The sequence below is a fragment of the Gigantopelta aegis genome, chromosome 3 (assembly GCF_016097555.1).
Source record: "Gigantopelta aegis isolate Gae_Host chromosome 3, Gae_host_genome, whole genome shotgun sequence".
In the NCBI taxonomy this organism is placed as follows: Eukaryota; Metazoa; Mollusca; class Gastropoda; order Neomphalida; family Peltospiridae; genus Gigantopelta; species Gigantopelta aegis.
The window spans coordinates 49,219,150-49,243,306 of NC_054701.1; the positions used below are offsets into that span (position 1 = coordinate 49,219,150).

General features: G+C 34.8%; 1 protein-coding gene across 2 annotated transcripts in view; it reads right to left on the reverse strand.

The window, feature by feature from the left end:
• LOC121368169 (autism susceptibility gene 2 protein-like) overlaps positions 1-24,157 on the reverse strand; it is a 258,786-nt gene that overhangs the window by 109,322 nt on the left and 125,307 nt on the right. For both annotated transcript variants that reach the window (XM_041492787.1, XM_041492786.1), the window contains exon 2: positions 15,717-15,827. In XM_041492787.1, coding sequence (XP_041348721.1) covers positions 15,717-15,827 — 111 coding nt within the window. The remainder of the gene's footprint in view (positions 1-15,716; positions 15,828-24,157) is intronic.

A 24,157-nucleotide genomic window follows, 5' to 3' on the forward strand; every position in this document is an offset into this window, starting at 1 on the left:
GTGGTATGTACACACTTGTCCTTTTTCAATCTAATAACTGTGTGTACAAGTGTTATTACATAGGTGTAAACTATACATTTGCTATTGATGTACAATGTATTATTTGTTTATATTATATTCCCCATTTGTTAATATCATCATATTCTGTACCTATGTGCATGTCTATCTTTGTGTCTGGCATTAGTTATTTAACTGGGGTGGGACGTTGTCCAGTGGTAGCGGTCGGTTTGGGATTGATCCCCATTGGTGGGCCCATTGAGCTATTTCTCGTTCCAGCCAGTGCACCACTACTGGTATATTAAAGACTGTGGTATGTGCTATCCTGTCTGTGGGAAAGATCCCAGGTTTCTGCATTAGAAAAGTAAGTAGTTTATTTCTTCTGATGACTATGTCAAAATTATCAAATGTTTGACATCCAATTGCCCATGATTAATGAATCAATGCGCCCTAGTGGTGTTGTTAAACAAACCAAACTTTATTTAGTTATTTAACCTGTCGGTGGGCCCATTGGGCCATTTCTTGTTCCAGTCAGTACACCACAATATGCCATGGTATGTGCTATCCTTTCTGTGGGATGGTTCATGTAAAAGATCCCTTGCTACCAATAGAAAAATGTAGCGTGTTTCATCTTTAAGACAGTATGTCAGAATTATCAAATGTCTGACATCCAATAGCTGATAATAAATAAATGAATGTGCTCAAGTGGTGTTGTTAAACAAAAGAGACTAACTTTAGCTATTTATTTAGACACTTGCTTGAGGTAGTCGAGACAGGAGGCAGAACTGCTACTGCCACATAAGACTACTCTTTTAAAATGCAGCACAGTATCTTTTATATGTACTTTCTACCACTGAGCTACATCCCGTTACGATGAAGCCCAACATATCTATACTTCAGAATCAATGGAAATCTAGTGTGTCATCGGTACAGTTATAGTCATACATTGTTTAAACAGCTTATAAATAATACCAGTCCCTGCTATTAATCCTAGCAACATCAGATACATAAAACATTCATTTCATGTAAGCATGCACATATTTATTTGAACACTAAACATACTGTAAATCACAGCATAATGGCTGTCACATAAACACACCATCTGCCCAGTAACCAATAAGACTAGTCACGTTATTCGGTTTCATGTACTGCATATCTTATCCACTGAAATTCAGCTCATATAGTCCTGGATGAAAATTCAATTGACAATATTTGTCACCTTTATAATCCAAGTTTTAAAATCTAGATCTAATTTCCTGTAAAAGGAAGTGGCCTGATAAAAGGAGGAGTCACAAATCTGTGCATGAAATCCTTATTTAAAAAATGCTCCTATCTTAACATTTAGTTTTTGGTATGACCCGACTAGTGATTAAACCCGGTTTTTAAAGTTTATACAGCAGCAATTTGCAACAGTTTAAACTGATGTTTCTATCATATTTTTTTTATTAAAATCAAGGGACATTACTCTGTCAAAGATGGATAAATCGCCATGAAAGTCAAACTTGATTTAAACTCTACATAATAAGGATATAAAAAAACACACCTTTCAGCTCAATATCTTAAGGCATTGCAAAAAATAGTCCAGAAAAATATATGCAGGACAGACAGGATGCAGAACAGACAAACGAACAGAAAGATGGAGATGAAACCTATAGTCCCCTTCAGTTGGACCAGTAGGGGACTAACAAAATATACTTCGACTCCCATTTCTCACTTTGCTTTACCTTCATTTGACACCCATCAGCAGGTGTTACTACTCATGCTGGGGTGTCATTAAACCATCCATTCATTTAGTCCACACCTCCAGGCACATGCTTCATCAAACCAAATTATACTCTTTATCACTTTGTATAAAAACCACCAAACATTTTCTTTATGTGGGATTAACAAATAACAAACCATTTAATCATTCGGTCTTTTCACAGCATTGCTGTACACAAAGAGATAAATGGATAACTTTATATATCAAAGAAGAAAGAGGTTTTTCCAAAACAACATTTACATACATTTGTATGCAACACGAAATTCCTGTTCACAGGAGATTAACTTCCATCTAACAGTAGTGACCATCAGTGAATCGAAAGAAGGGGGGGAAAAGACAGCCAATGAGTTTGGTAAGCCAAAGGCTCTGTATGCAAAGTCATCTCTCCTTACTTACACGCATTCCACTGGGCATTAGCTGGATTGTCTGCTTACTAGAAAGTCCTCAAGCATGAAGCCGCTCAAACTCAGAGCTCTACGCATATATTGGAAAAGCTCCCGACTGGCTCAAAGGCTTGCCTGACCAGCATAATGTGAAAAAACAGGATTGTTTTTATGAACACACGGACTTAAGGTCTTACCTGGCACTCTCCTGCTCCAAATTGCTTGCTAAAACGGGAGATCAGCAGCCTGCTAGCAAGTTGGCCACAGTCTTGCTGTCCATGATACCCATCAAATGATTCACAAAGCATTTGGTAAATAAAAACACAAATCCAGGTTTATTGGATTCCTTACGGAGATGGTGAAACATGCCAAACAGCTTTAAACTAAATCGGCCAGAGAACGTTATGCTTATTGCAGATTTGCATTATAAACAATACACCCATAATGGCACACTGACATTGGCCTTAAAATACTATTCCCTTAGTCCACTGAGTTATCTCCCTTTAAGTTTTAATTTCTGACGATGGAAACATTTTCACATGGCCACAGCAATGTAGCTGACTGCTTGATAACACCTGTCAAATGCATGACTGGTGTGAACCTCAGATATAATTCATTTATTATAAAAAAAAAAAAAAAAAAAAAAATTAAATCTAAAAACTTGTTTATTATGAGGAAAACTGTTTAAACGAAACCAGGTTTTTGTGTGTTTGTGTCGTTTTTTTTTTTTTTTTGTGTTTGTGTTAAAAATTTAAAGTAAAAAAAAGAAGTAAAAAGTTAAAGTTTGTTTTGTTTAATGACACCATTAGAGCACATTAATTATTCATAAGCTATTGGATGTCAAACATCTGGTAATTCTGACTTGTAGTCTGAGGAAACCGGCTACATTTTTCCATTACCAGCAGGGGATCTTTTATATGTACTTTCCCACAGACAGGACAGCACATACCACAGCATTTGACCAGTTGTGGTGCACCGGTTAGAATGAGACAGAAAATCTAATCAGTTGAATGGATCCACCAAGGTGGTTTGATCCTGAGATCCAAGCACCTCAAGCGAGCAATAACAGACTGACCTAAATCCTGCCCCTTGAGTTTGTGTGTGTTTTGTGTGTTTTTAACAGAAAAACAGAGAAACAAAAACAAAAAAACAAGAGAGAAAAAAGAAATTGTGATAAATGTTTTAAAAGTGAAATCTGACACATCTGTATTTACCAGAAATTTCAAACAGATAACCTTTGTAATTACCTAAACAGATAAATGCCTCCTCTTGAAGAGAGCTTTCTTGGTGGGGACCTCCTTTATTGGAGAATTCAGGTGGCCATACTTGTCCAAACAAATATCGCCATAATGGCTGCACGTACTTGAAACCAACTGGGGAAGCTGTTATTTGTTAGTATAGCACCTTGGTGTAAATCAGCTGTGAATGCTATAATGGCTGGTGGTGTTTACAGCTGATAGCACCGCTGCTGCCCTAATGAGTTTTAACTAATGACATTATAGCTGCAGACATAAACATCAAGGCAAGCTATTAGGCCCCTACTAAGTGGCAAAGGCAGCAGCTCCACACCGCTGATACAGTTAATGGGTTTCATTTGTGGGTGTTAACGCATTGCGCTAAACAAATTAAGACAAGGATGAAATGGAGATCAAGAAAGCCACAACAGAAAATACAATAAATGCTGTGATTAATAACCTCAGATAGCCATGTTTTGTTGCTATTATATAAAGTATAAACATTATTTTATGTCAATTTATAATTACTATGTTAATGGAGCAAAACACTACTTTAAAAAAAATCATCAATCAAAACAAACTGAAATACAGAATTTCTTTTTTACATTATAAATATTATATATTCCAAATATCTTACAAATACTGGTATATTCTTGAAAATGCCACAATTAATAAAGAATATGGAAAAACAATTTCTTACCATACGACAAAATTAATTTGTCTTGTGTTTCACAACAAGTGTAAAAATTTGCTCCTTTGTAAAGTAGACATAAAGCTTCAGTATTTACAATAGTCAGATAGTCTAGCAAACAGCTGGGTAGAGTTTCCAAACACAATACCCCAACAAACACTTCTTGAACACAGGATCCATAAGCTATCCCTGAAACCACTCTGTGAGGTACAAAGAAAGGGTTTCTGTTACGTATAAGATGGCCTCTGACCATACTAGTCTGGTAACATCCCTCAAACCACTGCGAGGTACAAAGAAAGGGTTTCCTAGTCAGATAACATCCCTGAAACCACTGCTAGGTACGAAGAAAGGGTTTCTGTTATGAATAAGATGGCCTCTGACCATACTAGTCATGTAAGATACTCACATTCGAAGGTCCTTCACACAGCAAGATGCACCTCTTATCAGGTGGCAAACTTTGTTATCTAAATCCTTGCAGGTTTTACACTTATTAAAAAAAAAAATCTGCATTGCAAAGAGCCCGATTGGGTGTCAGTACACCAAAGACGCCCCATAGAAAACTCTTTTTTTACTCTCTTTTTTTTTATGAGGAACATTATTCAAGAATGATTTATCAAGTGTTTGGTTGAGCGAGTTCACTGATATTAGGTTTTTACATTGTTGACATAAATCTCTTGACTTAGAGTTTCAGTGATTTTTTGCCAGAGGGTCAATTTACTGTTCAGCCTGATCTGCCACTTTAAAGTTAGTATTGGGTTTGGTATATCTGATGTTATTAACATTTATCAAGGAGCTTTGTATAGTCATACAAACTTGAGAGAATAAATCTGTGTATCCACAGACTATCTGTGTTGAGTGTTTGCCTGGGATTGCGGGGATCAGCTGGCTGGAAATGACAAGCCTGGAAATACTGGTGTGTCTAACCAGGCTGATCCCAGCTGTGTGGGTATAGTCTTGCTGGCTTTTCTTCCTGCAGTTGTTGCCAATCCACATAACAAGTTCCAACCACAGGGGGTCCATACATAAATCTTTATCAACTGGGTCTTCTAGCTTCATTAAAACATGCCTGTCTTGTCATGGATACAAATTAGATATAAATTAGTCTGGGGCCTATGAAACGTAACCCTGACAAGCAAGGCTTTTAAAAAACACACAAAAAAACTCACATATACAAAAACATTCTCAAGGGTCTGTTATAACTTGTAGGGTGTATACAATGTAGAATGTTTTACAGTAATTTGTTCACTGAATACATACAGTTGATATTAATACATTGGTGAGAACATGCTGTACATTATTTATATCACATCACATGTTAATGGTTTCAAGACACATGATTGGCTGCTTCTAAGTGATGACTCAGTCATCACAAGCATACCATCCAATAAAACAAGCATGATCAAAATTGATTCTGTGTGATGTATAAGTTAACCTAGAAACCTCATCTCTGTGATGAGTCAGTTATATTCAAGTATTGTAAGTAAGTTTTAGTGGCAAAAGATGTAAAAAAAAGCCCACAAATTGAACCTGGTTTTTGAGGATATGTAAAAAATAAAACATTACACTCATGTCTGTTAAGATACCTTTTATCTTATATCTCATTTAAAAACACATCAAAATCACTTTCAATCATCAGATAAATGGTATCTAACGTCCACTTGTATAGTATTATCTATTTACAGTTTTGACCATGTGATGCTCTATAATTTCTTTTTCAATAAATCTTAATTTTTATTACATACCTATTCATTCCTACTATAGTGATAAAGACATTTTCAAGCTGTGTTATAAATTTATTCTGTATCGCACTTATATGCCATCTGGACCAGAACTTTTAAATGGGGAATTCCCTTTTTATTTTCACTGGAGTTAACACCTTTTTGTTACTGACATCATATATGATTTACAAATGACATCACATCATATTTGAAACATTTACACAAGGTTGCCGTAGAGTACGACTGTTAATGTTAAGTAAATCCACGAAAGGAGTATTGATCATGGGTTTAAGAAAGTGTTCTTATGACGTAAAATTAAAAACCGTTTTCGTAAAACATACAAGAAGGTATGTAATAAATACATAACTTCACATACGTTGTTTTCGCTTCTTACTTATTGCACTCATTTATTCTGCACAAGACAATACCACTTGATCACTACGCAGTCTCGTGGTATATATTCTTGCCCAAAATAAACTCGCGCAATAAATAGGAAGCGAAAATAACATGTGTGAAGTTCTGTATATGTACTGCATAACATGAATGCAAAAGGCAAAGTTGAAATTATGAGCACAGGAAACACAAGACAACAAAACACCATCACAAGAATTTTATTGGGGGGTGGGGGTGGGGTGAATACAACTGTGTTTGCCTGTGGTGTGATGGGTTACAAGATCAATCACCCTATATGATTCCATCACAGGTTGATTCTATCCCACCCAATACTCCATGACTGGTATATCAAAGGCTGTGATATGTGCTGTTCGGTCTATGGGTCAGTGCATTTAAAAGATCCAATATTATTATTTAGTAGGGGTAGTTTATGTAACATCAATAGGTTACCTCTCTCAATTTCTAGACCAGATGTCAACAACATCAAATAGCCATAGTTTAAAATGTGCTGAGGTGTTGTCAAAGATTTATTATTATGTTGGGTTTTGGGCTTTTTTTTCATATCCCTCAAATCCCTCCTGCAAAATGATACAAACATATTTGATTAATTAACTATATTTGGAAGTGAGTAAAAATGGATCTGAGTAAGAATGTTTGTTTTCATTAGTTGTTTTTTTTCAGTATGTGTATGAGTATGCTATGAACAAAAAATGTATTTGAGAATTCAAATTTTAAAACATTTTTGAGCCTCATGAGTTTAAAATAATGTCCAGAAGTATGATAAAAAAAATCCCCTTAAATAAATTTTTAATGACATTTGGATTCATAAATAGACAGCTAATGCTTGTTATTATTTTATTTTTTTAAAGCATATTTTTCTGATGTGACCGAAACTTCATTCCCATGCAATAAGCAAGGAAATATTCTCTAGCACAACAGGATTACTCTACGTAATGAAATTTCAAATTTCAATCTTGTGAATCTGTGCATAAAAAAAAATAGCAATATCCCCTGAAATTGCTTCCATTCTGTGACAGTAACTTGATAATTGTTATTATATCCTCAACAGAGCAAGCTGGAGCCAGAGAGGAGACAAAAACCACACTAAGGCTTCAGGGAAAGAGCCATAATTTGATTAGTGCACAGCCGCCAATTTGGCGACACTACAATGAAAAACAAAACTTAACCTACCTCTGTCAAATCCATGTTAGGCTTGTGATGAATAAGCCACTGTCCAACAGTAACAAAAAAGAAATCTCAGATTTATAAATAGCATTAAGAAACCAATAGTAATTTTGTCATTTCACTGATTTCACCCATGACCTGTTTACAAAAAAATTAATTCCAGAAGAATCATTTCTAATGTGATGAATAACACTTATATTACATAGACTGGTGAGCAATGTATTAAAACTATTTCTAAGTGATCCATAAACGCAATAAAGACAAGTCTATGTATGGCTGAAGGTACAATTGCACAACGGTGAAAACACAAGTCACAGCCTTGTTGACTTGTCCAGGGCATACGTGGTATTCAGTTCAAACATATACATTATCCACAGCTCAGTGTCCTTTTTCTCTCAGAATTAAGTCAGTTCAAGTAAGTTTCCCAACTACAAAGTCATTACTTTAGGTCTTTCCAGCAGGCAATATGTTCACATATTATTCAAACACACATCAAACAATGGATACCATACAACCACATCCAACGTACTGCCTTGGGCAGTTATTAACCTACGAGAAATTGCGCGGGTTTGTGAGGCGTCCATAGAATCTGCAAGAGTGTTTCAGTAAATATACATTTATTTAAGAGCCTATTACAAGCTGCACGACTCATTTCAAAGTAAAAATACAGGAAGTACCTAAACACCATGGCACAAATTGTAAAAGCCTACATTATATGAACAGGCATGTTTAATATTTTATTGCATTTTTCTATTGGGTGCACAGTGATAAATGCCTTTGAGGGAAATCAGACATTAACGCAGCGAAGCGAGAGTGCTTTGAACGTTATTGAATACCGTAATTATATTTTTATGTCCACCACAAAAAATAGATGTCACAATCATCGAACATTACCATGGAGAGATTATTTGCTTCTCGGGGCAAACTACATACTTAAAGTTCAATGGTGGCAATAATATTCAATTTAACATATTTAAATGGGCATTTGCAGTCATATTTAAACACACTTGGTTTGCGTGCACCGTCAGGTGCCAACACTTAGCTGAAAAAAGAATATATTATTTAACCCAGAGAAGGACTGTAATGAGAAAATCTGCACTTGAATAGCTGTGGCATACATAAAGATGTTTGCCAATAGTTTATGTTCGTCAACACATTAAGCAACAAATTTGGGTAATGTGTTATTCTACTAACATGATATTTGTCATATGTAATAACCATTACAATATAAAACCTAGGTCAATATGTTCATTGTTATATGATTAAATCCATTTCTAACCAAACTGGGTTTTCCTTTCAGGTCAAGATTGAATTGGTTTATTTATCTTAATCATAAAAAAAAAACCATCACTAAAACATGTGTTTTTTTCCATTACTAATTTTAAAATACCTACTTATTAAGTAAAGTAGTTTCTTATTTAGCAAATTTTTATGCAATCTAGCTGGCGAAACAGTGTTCTTTTCACCGGAAGTCAGCTCTTCAAGTCACTAATCTAGATTAGGTTCTGTATAACACCATTTAAAACATTTTAATTCCCTTTTAAAAATCACACCTCATTTAGTTTTTTCTAGCTCTTCTATTTTAATCTTGGAGGGGGGTGGGGGGTCAGATAAATTTTGAAAATAAAATGTAAATGACATATTTACATGTGGTTTTACTAATCTTGAAAACAACAGCAACTAAAATGGGGTGGGTGGAATGGGGGACAATTTGGTAAACAGTAATTCCGTTAGCTACAAAAATCATGGTATTCAAAAAATTACCTTGACACTTGACCTTAAAATTTAAATATGTTCGAATTTTGTTTTTATTAAACTGAGTAAAGATCAGTATTCAGTTACGGTATTTAAAAAAACACAAAAAACCCCCAGAAAAGCAGCACATGTATGTTCATTTGAATGAATAGCTTAATTTAAGTGGTGGCGAATACAATATACAAGGCACAATGTGTACAACAGCATGAGTAACAATATGTAAACTGAAATATTATTTATAATCATTCCAAAGGCTTTTTTTTATGCAAACAGACTTTATTTACAATACATGCACTGCTTTTATAATTTAACTGATGCATATGCAATATATATGTCATGTGGCCTTTTTCGAAGGAGTACCTTGTGTTATGAGAACCACATTCATTCTCTCTAATAGACAATGTGTTAAAATAGCCATGTTTCCCTTGGGCATCTTTTAAGTTGATTTACAGGGGGAAAAAATCTAATCTAATGTGCATATAAGTCCATCATATTAAAGCACCAATTACTTCAAATTGTAAAGCGACAATATCAGATTGTTTTCCTTGTTCTTGGGAATTGCTGCCGACATCCCCGTTAACAGGACATCAATTTTAATGTCCGACTCTTGACTAATCACACACAAATCCACACCAAATCCTTTTAAACTCTTCAGAATAAAAGCATGGACTAATTCCCCTATTGCCGCCTGCCTGCTGTACAATGCTGTAGAATGCCACACAAAGCCTGACTTTGGACTAATCTATAACTGCAGTTTGCTAATCTCGTACAGGTATCATTTTTAATTCAACCAGACAAAGACGTGAGCCACGTTAATTTGGACTAATGGAGCTGAAAGTTGTTATTGTTTGGCCTGATCTTCAGCACATACAAAGAGATGAGTGCATTATTGCTGAAGCCATTTATTGGAACTGTTGGCCTAGGAAGCTTTTAGAAATAGCAACATCGTTCAGCGTGTGTCTGTGCACATACTCATTATTTGCTGCGGTCAATAAAATTCTTCATTTCATAAACGAGTTGTGGTTTTCATCCTCTCATTTCCGGTAATTCTTTGGAGATAATGTTCACGGGTACATCTCAAATTGTGTGGCCATGCCTTTTTAGTCGTCCTGAGCATTAAGCTGTCCTCATTATTTACAAAATTACATCGCAATTGCTTCTCGATTCTCACATTAGAAGGAAAAAAAATGTTTACAGTGCTTTCAGCTGGTTTTAACAATATCCAAAATCAATATGGTGGATTACAGCTTTCAGGATTCTTTTTTCTGTCCAATTAATTATGATTTGCAAACACATAATACAAAGATTATTGACCGATTTTCATAACAATGGCTTTAGTATTTGGCTTTTTTCTTTTCCAACTAAAATAGATGATCAGATGATAAGTTGTAAATATTGATAATTTTTATTTGAGTTTGAGTTTTATTTTCGCAGCAGTTTTGCCAACTAATGAAGAAATATTATACAGCTGGATATTCATTACTTTTTATCAGGTAGAAAGCTGTTTAGCAGAAGCAGTGTTTATTATAGAATCTCTGTAGAACATTCAAGGCTAAGTGGATCTTCAACAACTGCATTTGTAATAGTACATAAAAATTTAAAAATAAAGTTTTTTTTTTTTCCTCTCGAAATTTAGTTTTCTTAATTCTGATCTAAAAAAATTTATACATACATCAAAACAAATTGATAAATGAGAAAATAAAATATTTTTGTTAAAACTTTAAGTCGATTAAGTTTTAAAACTTTAAGTTGATTATTATTTTTGTTGCTCCAAAATGTTTTGTAAAGACTGGTTTATTTTGTCTCTTATCTTGTTCTTAATAGAATCAGTTTTAGTTTACATCACATCATTTTCATCATCATCATCATCATCAAATCATCATCATCAAATCATCATAATTATCATCAAATCATCACCTTTATTATCATTAAAGTTTAGTTACTTTAATTCCAAGCCAGTTGCTGTTTATCTTAAATTACCACTGCTTTAAATTTCCCATGTAACAAATTTTATGTTGCTGGGCAAATCTTATGGGCAATACTTTCTTCTTAGCCCATAATTCTCATGTCAACACAGCACTATGGGGATATGGAATTTCAGTGTAAACTTCATTTAAAACAGAGTATCCCTACTGTGAACAAATTACCCAGCCAGATAAAAACCAGCAGCTCCAGCAAAGATTTATCAATCAAGATCCTGTCAAAATTCCTGGTGGGAAGTTGTTCCCAACACTGCAAGACAGCAATACATGTGTGTGTGTATCTAACCATGTCTAACCTGGCGGTGTTGCCCCGAGGTGTGGATTAATGTAGCAGTCAGTGAGTGATTAAATAGGATGTTGGTATTTACACATAAAACAAAGATCAAACATAGTATGGCTTACTTGTGGAGACTTGATGTAGTTTCTAGAATAACTGTGATGTCAGGCTGACAGGGGTTCCCTAAGGATAGCCTGTTTCACATTGTACTGTGTGCGCCTGCTACTGTGAGGAAAGCTGATAGCCACGGGCAGTGTTTACCAACAAATTGATATGGTGTAATATTAACACTGATGAAAAAAACCTGCTTGATTTTTATCTGAGTCATACCACAGCTCAGTGATAAAACATTTGCCAGACATGCTAGAGGTCATAGGGCCAATCTCACCAAATGGATCTGTAGACATTTTTGTTTATAATGAAAAAAAACAAAACAGTGTTCAGTATAAAATGTTAGGACAAAAGTTGTTAGGTAAGGCCATAATAAATTAAATGCTAGATTTACATTCAGATTTTTTTTTTCAAAATAGGGATGGGTGGTGAAAATTTATTTATTTTATATTTGCAGGTTATTGAAAATATTGCACATCGAGCATCATATATTTTTAAACAATAGTTTGTGCCCAATCAAAAAAAATATCTTCAGAGCAAGCGGGAATGAAATTCTTGGATATGTTTTTTATTATGCTCCAATATATATAGATAATTTACTGTACTAAAATAGTCAATGTTTTGATATTCTGTTTACAAGTTGATCCATGTTTTAACAAAAATAAATAAATTATTTAGCAAAAAAAAGAGTAAAGTTTGTTTTATTTAACGATGCCACTAGAGCACATTGATTTTTTATCTTATCATTGGCTATTGGACGTCAAACATATGGTCATTCTGACACTGTTTTTTTAGAGGAAACACACTGTCGTCACACAGGCAGGATAGCACAAACCATGACCTTTGTTGAATGAACCAGTTATGGATCACTGGTCGGTACAAAGTGGTTTACACCTACCCATTGAACCTTGCGGAGCACTCACTTAGGGTTTGGAGTTGGTATCTGGATTAAAAATCCCATGCCTTGACTGTAATCTGAACCCAGTACCTACCAGCCGGTAGACCAATGGCCTAACCACGACGCCACCAAGGCCGGTCCAAATTATTTAGCAGTGTAGATAGTTTTTTTATTCAGCAACCTGATACTATTATTATTATTATTTATCCTGAATTTCTAGCCATTTAGGTATACCTGAATAACTTAACTATGCATTTCTGGACATCTCAATATAGGTTTTTATCTAAAATAATTTTGTATGTACAATTTTTTTTTTTTTCCCAACAGGCAAATGAAATTTAAAATAATTCAGCCAACGGTCATTACAAATATAAAAAGTTTGTGTTGTTTAGTGACACAACTAGAGCACATTGATTTATTCATCATTGGTTATTGGATGTCAAACATTTGGTAATTTTGACATAGTCTTAAAGAGAAAACCAGCTACACTCGTTTCATTTGTAGCAAGGGATCTTTTATATCACACAGACAGGATAGCACATACCACTGCCTTTGATATACCACTGCCTGGATCGAGAAATAGTCCAATGGGCCCACAAATGGGGATCGATCGAGCTCTTTACCACTGGACTACGCCCTGATCCAAACAATGAATGAATGAATGAATGAATGAATGAATGAATGAACGAATGAACGAACAAATGAATGAATGAATGAATGAATGAATGAATGAACGAACGACATAACCCCAACAAATGCATTTATCTGTATAATGCTTTATATTGTAAAATATGTCACAGTAAAAAAGTGTTCATAAAAATTAGATGAAAACCCCCCAGGAAAAAGCAGGATGTGTGTTTATTTTATTGCGGGGAACAAACAGAAGTCTTGCAAGGTCTGAAAACTCACGATGTAGTCCCTTTAATATTCAAAAGCATTCATGCAAATACAAACTTCTTAAATATGCAGCTTGTCCATGCAGAGGGCAGCCAAGCCAAAGGTAATTAAATTGATTCCTCTTTGGGAGAACCTTCCAATATTAGAAGATCGCAATTTTTCTTCATTCCATCAGCTGCTATAGAGCCGTATTTTAGGGTATTACTGTGGTCAAACAAAATCAAATCCTTCTCCATCTGAGCAGACATGCGAGCAGATCCCAGTGGACTGGATTCATTACATGTGCATAATGGACAGCCATGTCCTCTGGAGAAGTATGGCATTAATCTTTCCGATCAACCATGCCCCACAATCAAGATTTCAAACTCCAAGTCAAGCAGCAGACGGCAATTTGCTGTCAGGACTGTCAAACAGATGAACAGGAATATTTCCCCACAAACAAGTCCAGGATGTAATTATTACACTCTAGGACCCACCTTTCTTGGCAACGCCACCTAGAGATGGGATTTTAAAGCACTTGAAATCATGAGGAGATAACCACCAACAATGAGTATCGATCGGCCTGTCATTTGGGACGTCTATAATCCACAGCTGTGCTTACGAGCCCATCAACTGTACTGATCTCACATCTCAGCAGAGACTTTCATTTACACACAATCTATTATCTATTGTTCACCAAATCCTTGTTCTGCCAAATTAACAACAACAATATATAACTTCTTTTTTCTCTCTTTTCTAAACCGTGTAACATTAGACATCCTCGACTGTCTACAGATCTGATCCATCGGGGAATTCATATTTCCATGAGACTTGTTTCCAACAATCAGCCGGCCTCATGGGTTCAATTTACTCAAATGGCAGCAGTATCATTAATACATTTTCTGTTCAATAAACTTTTGAAGCGTCATTTTCACTAAACGATCATTTGCACGAAAATGTGATTAATTTCCTATTTGTTGCATTATGTGGTTTATATTCATGAGATACACAGGACAGTTGCCTGCGTGAGAAAACCCACGGAGCTGGATGATAGATGCTCTCCGCTAGCTGTCCTGTAAATCATGCGGAAACGGAAGCCGCTTGGTGACAACAGCATAATCTGAGTGCCTGTCGAGGGATCATCATCGTCAGAGCAGAAAAAGTAATGTGTCACAAATGGACGAGATGTGTTATTACTCCATTAGCCACACACTGCAATTTGTCTTCTGATTGACAACCATAATTAGGGAGAATAATTCTACAGAAGTAGGTTGCGTTCGCTCGCTCGCTGGTTTTAATTTAAACGTTTTAAAGCACATGTATCAGATTGCTCTATAATGTGTGTTACATAAATCAGAGTTCCTTTTAAATGTTCTTTATTAAATAACATATGCTATGAATTGGGAAAAACTGGAAACTATAGAATTTAATGGACAATTTGAAATTTATTTTAGACATGCCTCAGTTAAATTATATTTTTCAAATTTAATAGTTTGATATGAAATCAGTTTAAAATCAACCTAATATGCATTTAAGAAACTTGCTTGTCCTTTGTTTTCTCAAACTTGTCATGTCAAAATCCAGGACAAAGTAATGACTTATTATGTTTGAGCCATTACATTTGTTTCAGTATATTTGTTTTGAGTGTGAAAAAAGATGCAGTTTATAAAGAGAGCCTTTTCCATCTAGGAGCCAGATGGCACCTACTTGTATTTTTATATAGATAGTATGAAATGTTTTAGTCGCCAAATGAAAAATGTAGAGAGCTCTAAAAATGTTTTAACAAATTTAAGAGTGTTGTAGTGAATTGCCAGCCATATATATTGCAGTAATACATTAGCATACCAATAACTTAATAAATAACCATTTTCAGTTGAGTCACAGACTCTGATGCCGATTCAGAAACAAAAAATAAGAACACCTAGCCTGTTGACAATGTGTCCAGAAGGTGATGCATTTGTCCTCTTGTATTTTTCACTTTAAACCACAAACAGAGAATTAATTCCTACATTTTTGTTATTTGTACACGTTTACAACAACAGTTAAACAATGCAGTTATACACACTAGACTGTAACTGCTAACATAGAGACTACAGCAGTTGTCTCACCTTGCATACCAGGCAGAGATGCTATCTTCCTTACGTATGCCAGACACCCAATAGGTGTCATTAAACATACATTCTCATCTTTACTTCAGTTCCTCCAGAGTGGCCATGCTTTTAAGATGAATGAGTTAGCTAAGTCTTTTACACTCACACAAAAAAGCAGCAAACAAGCGGACTGCATAAATAGACTTTTTTTTGGACATCACATAATAAAGTTTGACTTAATGTAAGTAGACATTGATGACAAACATGCACATCTAGGAGCCTGCATACTTCAGAATAAGTAAAAGTGTTTGCCGTTTCCACATCTCTGCCACTGTCTATATAAATCAGTAACTTAGATCTTACCTTTCGGTTGGATTTCTTCTTGACATGTTTTGGTTTTTCTTTGGGTAATATGTTGTTTGGCACTTCTTTTTCTTTGAACTGCTTGAAGTGGTTGTGGGTTTTAACAACATTCTGAAAGGTAGAGAAATTTAATATGTAATACAGTATATATACACATGATAGATAGAAATATTTATTTTATTACTGTTTTAAAAACTGAATACACAAAATATTTGTAATTTTTTTTTTACAAAAATCAGACTAGTAAACAAAAATTCATTTATTTAGAAAATTTTATTAATAATATTTTAATAACATAGCATATATTAAATCAAATCAGAGTATTTATTATAAAAGTAAAATGAACAAAACAGTAAATAGGGATAAAAGTCAATTACTATGAAACATTTAAATCTTCAAATGTCTACAGGTCTAATATACAGTCTTGGTTAATAATGATCATGTTGAGCACAGAACCCCAGACATTTAAAGGAAATCAATGTCAGTTCATTTCCATCACTCAAGTAAGTTCCCAATCATATGGCTGATGAACCAAAGAGTAAAGTCTCAAAGAGTTATGTCCCCTGAAAACTAGCAACCTTTTTCATGTTTGCAACAAAACTTAGTGATTGCAATCAAGAGCTAGCTACAAAAGTAAGTTGAAAAAGAAATTAATTTATATTAAACAAAATGAATTAATTGAATAATCTGATAAAACTTATTAATGACTGCATTGATTAATTTAAAAAAAAAAAAAAAAATCTTTACAAATTTACAGTATTTAGAATATTACTTCATACAAGTTCTGCAAAACGAAACATTTTAGGTGTTAACTGAGTGCCTAGGAATGTAAAGTTCATTAACACAGATTACTGGTAACAGAAATTTAATACAGAATTTCATTATCGATACTGTGAAAATATTTACATAATGCCTTTCAGAATGACATAAAATAACTCTTTTTTTAATTTAACTCGAGCATAACAAACATATAAATTACCATTTTGAAAATTAATTCAAGCTTTACAGTGAATAGAATTATGTAGATATTGTAGAAGAACTAATAGATATAAAGTGACACAGATACTGAAGCAAGGCTCATTTGGTTCGGTAGTTTGTAAGTAACAAATGTACTTGTTTTGTATGCACAGTAAAATATTTTTAAAATATTGTATTCGTAGTAAAATGTCTTGTACACGTGTATATAGTTTATTTGATTATTTTATTTCTCAAAATTACTATGTATATTTCTATGAACAATATGGCACTGTAGTGTGCAAGCTATATTTCATGGTTGAAATAACCCTAGCCAACTGAGCCATCACAGCAGTCTTATCAAGACTATATGCTCTAGAAACGAGAATCTTAAAATACTTAGTTATAATAAATACTATAAGGAGATGTATTTTATAAGTAAGCATGTGCTTGTTATGTATACATTAAACACTTGAAATATTTTAAAATAGTTCCGAGTGTGGTAAACATAAATTAGTATATATTACGCACCATTAACAAACAAAACAGATATCAATTTATTTCAGAATAAAATATCATAAAGTTAAAGTTTGTTTTGTTTAATGACACCACTAGAGCACATTGATTTATTAAGCATCGGCTATCGAATGTCAAACATTTGGTAATTTCAACATAGTCTTAGAGAAGAAACTAGCTATATTTTTCCATTAGTAGCAAGGGGTCTTTTATATGCACCATCCAACAGACAGTATAACACATACCACAGCCTTTGATATACCTTCATAAAGGCGAGACAAACATTAATTATTGAAAACCCTGCATTAAAACAAAAGAAAAAACAAAGACCATGAATAGTAACAATTTGTAAAATTTCCCCCATCTACGGTTTCGTAGTGTATATTTAGAAGAAAAAAATCTAATTCTAATTTTCATTATTATTCATACTTACCTAGTGCTAGCACAACAATGATTTAGAATAATGTTTCATATCAATAATGCTGTCATCCTTGTTTTCGAACCACGTTTGGAACATTCAAAATAGGTATTCTGTAAGACCCTTTGTTATGTTTATAAATATAATAGCGTAAGTAGACACTTTTTACTTGTTATTGGTAATTCATACAAAGCATAGAGTATAATAGATTTAAACTGAAAAATTCATTTTTAAGAATTTTATAATAAAGTTAACCTTTAACTGTACTTGGATTACATTAAAATTTAATCTCCAAAGTAATCTTTGTGGAATCTGTTACATGTTTTATAAGGTTACATATGTGTCGTGTGCTTGCAGTCTGACAGATGGTAAATGGTTAGGTTTACATGTTAATATTTAATTCTTTTATGTGCAAGACGAAGAAAAAATCCCATCTAATAGAGAAAAGAATGTTAAACAACACTTCCACTATTTAACCTATTAGGATGTAAAACATGTGGTACTTGCGACACTTGATATATCACAGAATGAAAAGAATTCAAGAAACTCAATGCTGCTCACTGTTGCAAGAGCTGTTCTTTTTAGCAGCAAATACATTATTTTATCCTGTCACTACTATTTTTTTGGACTGAATATGACGACCAAATAAAGGCGACACCACATGATACGAGTGCCTTGTACGAGACAATAGCTATAAGAATAACCGATTGCATAGCAATAGAATAGAATAGCTGTTTAACAACATCCCAGCACGAAAAATGGGTGTTAAACTATGGTAAATGCAAACATATAATGATGAACCAGCATAGCGACTGATGAAATCATAATGTTGTCTTGCCAATCGATTAGTCTCATGGCTATTCTCGTCTGAAGCATTTGTATTGTGTGGCGTTGCCTTAAAGCAAAGTGATATCCTGATAGTAGCAAAATACTGCTTATCATGTGACCTGTCCCGACTCGACTCAGTTGCTTTGACTAGATATTCAGATCAATTTTTCGTATCATTAATTTCAATCAAAATATAGTAAAATGTCAATACCCAATATAAAAAATATTACTGGTTTATTTATTAAGGAATTATGAACTAAAACTTATTTTTGAACACGACAAATGTAACATATTACACGTCATCAATTTGTCATGTTTTGATGAGCATACTGAAAGCTAGGAATATAGTTGACTTCCTCATTCTTCTTGTCGAGTTGCAGGATAAATATAATACCAAGTTAATGACATAGCCAACTAATCGGCTTTATCCTGTTTAGGATGAATGGGCAATTGTGAAAGCTTGTCAAGCCTCGCAGAGTTCCCCATTCTTAGCTTCAGAGGATAAAGCCAATATCCTATGTCATTAACTAGTTATTTTCTAACTAGTAGACATAACATCCCAACTGTTGTGAATGAATGAATGTTTAACGACACCCCAGCACGAAAAATACATCGGCTATTGGGTGTCAAACTATGGTAATGCAAATAAATAAAGTGATGATCAACATCAATATAAAAATTCAAGACTTAAACAAAAACAGTGTAAAGAACTGTGCAAAACCACAAATATCACAGAATTTTACGGATACTGAATTTTACTAAAAACTTAAGTTTTGTGCTGTATTGGCCATTCTCAAAGAGAATGTTACACCCCTGCACCACGGTGAGGTTACAGCACATGCAGGGGCCCAACTGTTGTGAGACAGGATGCTGTTCAGTGGTAGAGTGCTCGCCTGAGGTGGCATGGGTCATATGCTGTGCACATCATGTTGGAAAAGGGCTTTAATATTGTTTTGATGAATGGATACAAGTCATTGAAACCACTACTAGAATTAGGAAAACTGAAAAAATGCCTTGTGGACTAAGATTAATCGAAGATTGAAATATTTAAAAAAAAATTCCCGATGACCACATTTATGGCAGATAGATGACTTTGTGTTGACTATACAGAATAGTTAGTTGTTGTTTTTTAACGACACCACTAGAGCACATTGATTATTATTTATCAGCTATTGGATGTCAAACATTTGGTAATTTTGACATTTACTCATAGAAAGGAAACCTGCTATGTTTTCATTAGTAGCCAGGGATCTTTTATATGCACCATCCCACAGACAGGATAGCACAAACCATGGCTTTTGATATACCAGTTATGGCTTAAATGAGAAATAGCCCAATGGGCTATGTCATGCCCCTGACTAAACAGAAGTGCCAAAGATGCAAATAACAAATGCAGAGTGCAATATTTCATTTGAACTATCATTCTGTTTGTGTCAGTAACACCACCAATTGGTTACAAAAATTTATAATTGGCAAATCAGTGTAATCGAAATAAGTTCTGTTGTGAAACTGATCAAGTGGGATTTGGCTCAGTTGGTAGAGTGCTTGAAACTGATCAAGCGGGATTTGGCTCAGTTGGTAGAGTGCTTGAAATTGATCAAGCGGGATTTGGCTCAGTTGGTAGAGTGCTTGAAACTGATCAAGTGGGATTTGGCTCAGTTGGTAAAGTGCTTGCCTGTGTTGCTTTGGCCACAGGATCGAAGCTCCTCGGTAAACGCATTCTGATTGTTTTGGGTATTTTTTCCCCCGTCACAACAAGTGCCCCTTGACTGGTATATCAAAGGTAATGGTGTGTGCTGTCCTTCTGGGAAAGCACATATAAAAGATCCCTTGCTGCTGATGAAAATATGTAGCTGGTTTCATCTCAAGACGAGTTAAAATTACCAAATGTTAGACATTCAATAGCTGCTGATAAATTAATCAATGTGCTCAAGTGGTGTTGTTAAACACAACAAACTAACTTTAACACAGGGAGAGAGGGCATCTCCACCTGCCAGGAATGTACAGGTTCTCTCAAGACTAATCTAATTCTATATTTTACCTTCCACAATATCTAATTTTCCATCATTTAGTCCATCAGATAATGCGTAATTGGCGTAATATCTATGCCTCTTGTGACTGATGGCCATCAAGCATAAAGGTGCGTCTCTAACACTGGCAAATCTGCTGTTACAACTACCCACTGTCATGCCAATCTCACTGCCTATAAACTAACCAATTTTCAAAACGTTGCCCTACACCGAAAACACTGGCCATAAAACCTTTTATCCATTTGGCCAAGGACTGCCAACTCCACTGTGAACAGAGCTATAAAATATTCATCTTTTCTATGGCGCAGCCTAGCTGGGAGTGATTTTAAAAGCTCTCCATAGTCAGACTAAGTCATTAATGTGCTCAACATATCCATGTAGGTGGTCCGAGGTGGCCTTTAAGCCACTATATCGACTAAGACTGGTTCATACAATCAGATATGACATGCCGAGCACTACAAAACCTGTACAGGACAGGTATTTACACACACTGCACAGCACAATGGGATATAACATGTTTTCATAATGCTGTAAGTAAGCAGCAAGAAATTAATACCCATTAAATACAATAAACGTGCACCACATAAGTATCTGCCTTGAACAGGTGTAAGTGGCCAGGTCGTTCCACTACAAACACACGCTATATAGTCTAGCACTAACAGATGTAAAGTAGTGTTTATTGATTGTCAACTACAACCAAGGTTAAATCTGATAATGAAAATTACTCTCACACACTTGTCAGGATTTTTATTAAATCTTATACACACTGGGAAAAATACTCCAACATAAATATATGCAATATTTACAGAGTTCACAGTTATAACAAGGGTTTAGATGTAATAAACCTTAATTTTGGCATCATATTTGGTTAAGAAAAACAAAACAGCTAACAAAAAGTTATTTGTAATTTATTTTTTAAATCCAATTTAAACACCGACTTACAAACATTTAATATGTAACAGCCAATAATTACCAAATGTGCACAGGTGTCATGAAACCATAATAATAATTTTATTTTCTATTATCGAGTGTCACAATTACCAGAAAAAGGAAGAAGGAATACTTTATTTAACAATGAACCCAATACATTTTTAATCATGGTGATATGGTGTCAAACATATGGTTAAGGGCCACACAAATAATGAGAGAATCCCCTGCTGCCATGCCATGGGCTATTCTTTTCAATTAGCAGCAAGGGATCTTTTACATGCAACATCCTACACAGGATAGTACATGACATGGCTTTTGTTACACCAGTTGTGGAACACTGACTGGAACGAGAAATAGCCCAGTGGGCCAATCAAGAGGGATCAATTTGAGACTGACCGCACATTAGGCGAGGGCTTTACTAGTGGGCTACATCCCACCACAACTACCAGTTTTACATGTAAATAGATAAATAACTAGTTTAACATGCTCATATACCACTAGTTTCAAACACGCCTTACATGTAAAAGTTGTTGATTCGAAAACAACGTGCTGGGGTATAATTAAACAAATATTCTCATTGTTCTTCTTCCCAGTTAGTAAACAAGACTGTGACCTTTGTTCACCCAGTAAAGGTTCCAGCATCCTGCGGCCATCACGATGACTTATTCAAAGCGACACAAGCTTCACAACCATCAACATCAAAACCTCATGCCAAGGAAATCCAATTGAGCAAACAGCCTATTCAATTCCCATCCATTTCCTTACATTTTCCCAAATATCAATATAGTCTACAGAATCAAGACAGATGGGAAGACACCAGCTGACCCAGCGCAGTCATTACAATTCATTCTCGGTTGGCCAGTATCTCACACTTAAGTATTTCATAACATAATTCACTGCGTGGAAATAATACAGTTAACAATGCGGTGCATACACCTTGTTCAAGTCATGCCCTGCCATATCTTAGAAACTACCCTAACCGTTGTTAAATTAATACACACAAAATAGCAATAATATAAACTGGTGATTTTGTACAATTTAACAATTTGTCTGGCAAATGGGATTTTTTTTTTTTTTTGCAGGTAACAGTTTCAGCAACTAATTTTCACATTAACACATACCATCCTATCAAATATAAAAATAATTTCTTAACAATAAATCACTAGATAGATCAATAGAAAGAAAGAAAGAAATGTTTTATTTAACGACGCACTCAATTTTTTTTATTTACGGTTATATGGCGTCAGACATATGGTTAAGGACCACACAGATTTTGTGAGGAAACCCGCTGTCGCCACATAGGCTACTCTTTTACGACAGGCAGCAAGGGCTCTTTTATTTGCGCTTCCCACAGGCAGGATAGCACAAACCATGGCCTTTGTTGAACCAGTTATGAATCACTGGTCGGTGCAAGTGGTTTACACCTACCCATTGAGCCTTGTCGAGCACTCACTCAGGGTTTGTAGTCGGTATCTGGATTAAAAAACCCATGCCTCGACTGGGATCCGAACCCAGTACCTACCAGCCTGTAGACCGATGGCTAACCACGACGCCACCGAGGCCGGTCAGATAGATCAATAGATACAGATTACTGTGGGTTGACATTGTTTTGGGGGTTTTGTTTTGTTTTGTTTTTTTGTTGTTGTTGTTGTTGGGTTTTGTTTTGGGGTGTGTGTTTTTTTTGGGGGGGGGGGGGGATGTTGGTTTTTTTTTGGGGGGGGGGGGGGTTTCTTTCTCTCTCTCTCTCTCAGTCTGTCTCTCTCTCTCTCCATTTAGATGTGCTCTAGTGGTGTTGTTAAAACAAACAACACATCCTATTACAATCCAAGCCAATAATATATACTATGTCCAAAGGAAACTATACCAAGAAAAATTTATTTAATTTCCTTTATAATTTGGATAATGGAAATAAAATGATGGTTAAATATCTTTCTGCTTTTAAAGAATAAAATTTAGTTCTCAATATACCAAAACACCACTCTTCATGAATATATGTTTTAAACATGCAACATATTTTGGTTTTTCTTCAGTAGTCTCTCAGAGTATTGGTACAGTTTCTTTTGTACGTCCGTATAGTTTCATTTCACAAAGTGAGTATAAATATACTTTAGTATTCAAGATGAAATTTTAATGAAGCAAATAACCAACTCTTTATTAAGTGATATTATCTTCATAAAAACATGAGATCTGTTTCTCAATGACATTAACAAAATTATGCCATAACAGTTTCTTTAGCAACTGTACTGTAGAATGCCACTCAAATTTCAAGTGCTTAAAATTATACTCAGACAAATTTTGACGTCCAGACCTAGGAGACTGTATCAAATTAAAACAGCTCTCATCTCAAATGATGCCGTTACAACAACTTGTAGATGTATGCTAAAATTACACCAATTAACTCCTCTAAGATTACACCAATTAACTCTGATGGGCATCTGGCCACATGCCACTGGCCTTGAACTCCTCCCCTTTAAGGCAGGCAAAAACAAACACTGAACATTCAAACAAAAACTCCACTTCCCAGACTTGACATTCCTGTTGCCAAGTTTTTCCTGTTAAGACCGATTATTAGCCAACATTTGTGCAACATAATCCACATTTTCACAACTGCTCCAGCTGTTACCAGTCAAAGGTTAAACCATTTGTAATACACTTCTCCTGTGCAGATCTACACTTAGGTTTCCTTTGGTAATAAAAGAATCAGTAAGTAGTCTACAATGAAACCATAATGTGTGGAATTATGTACAACACTAAGTCTTATAAAG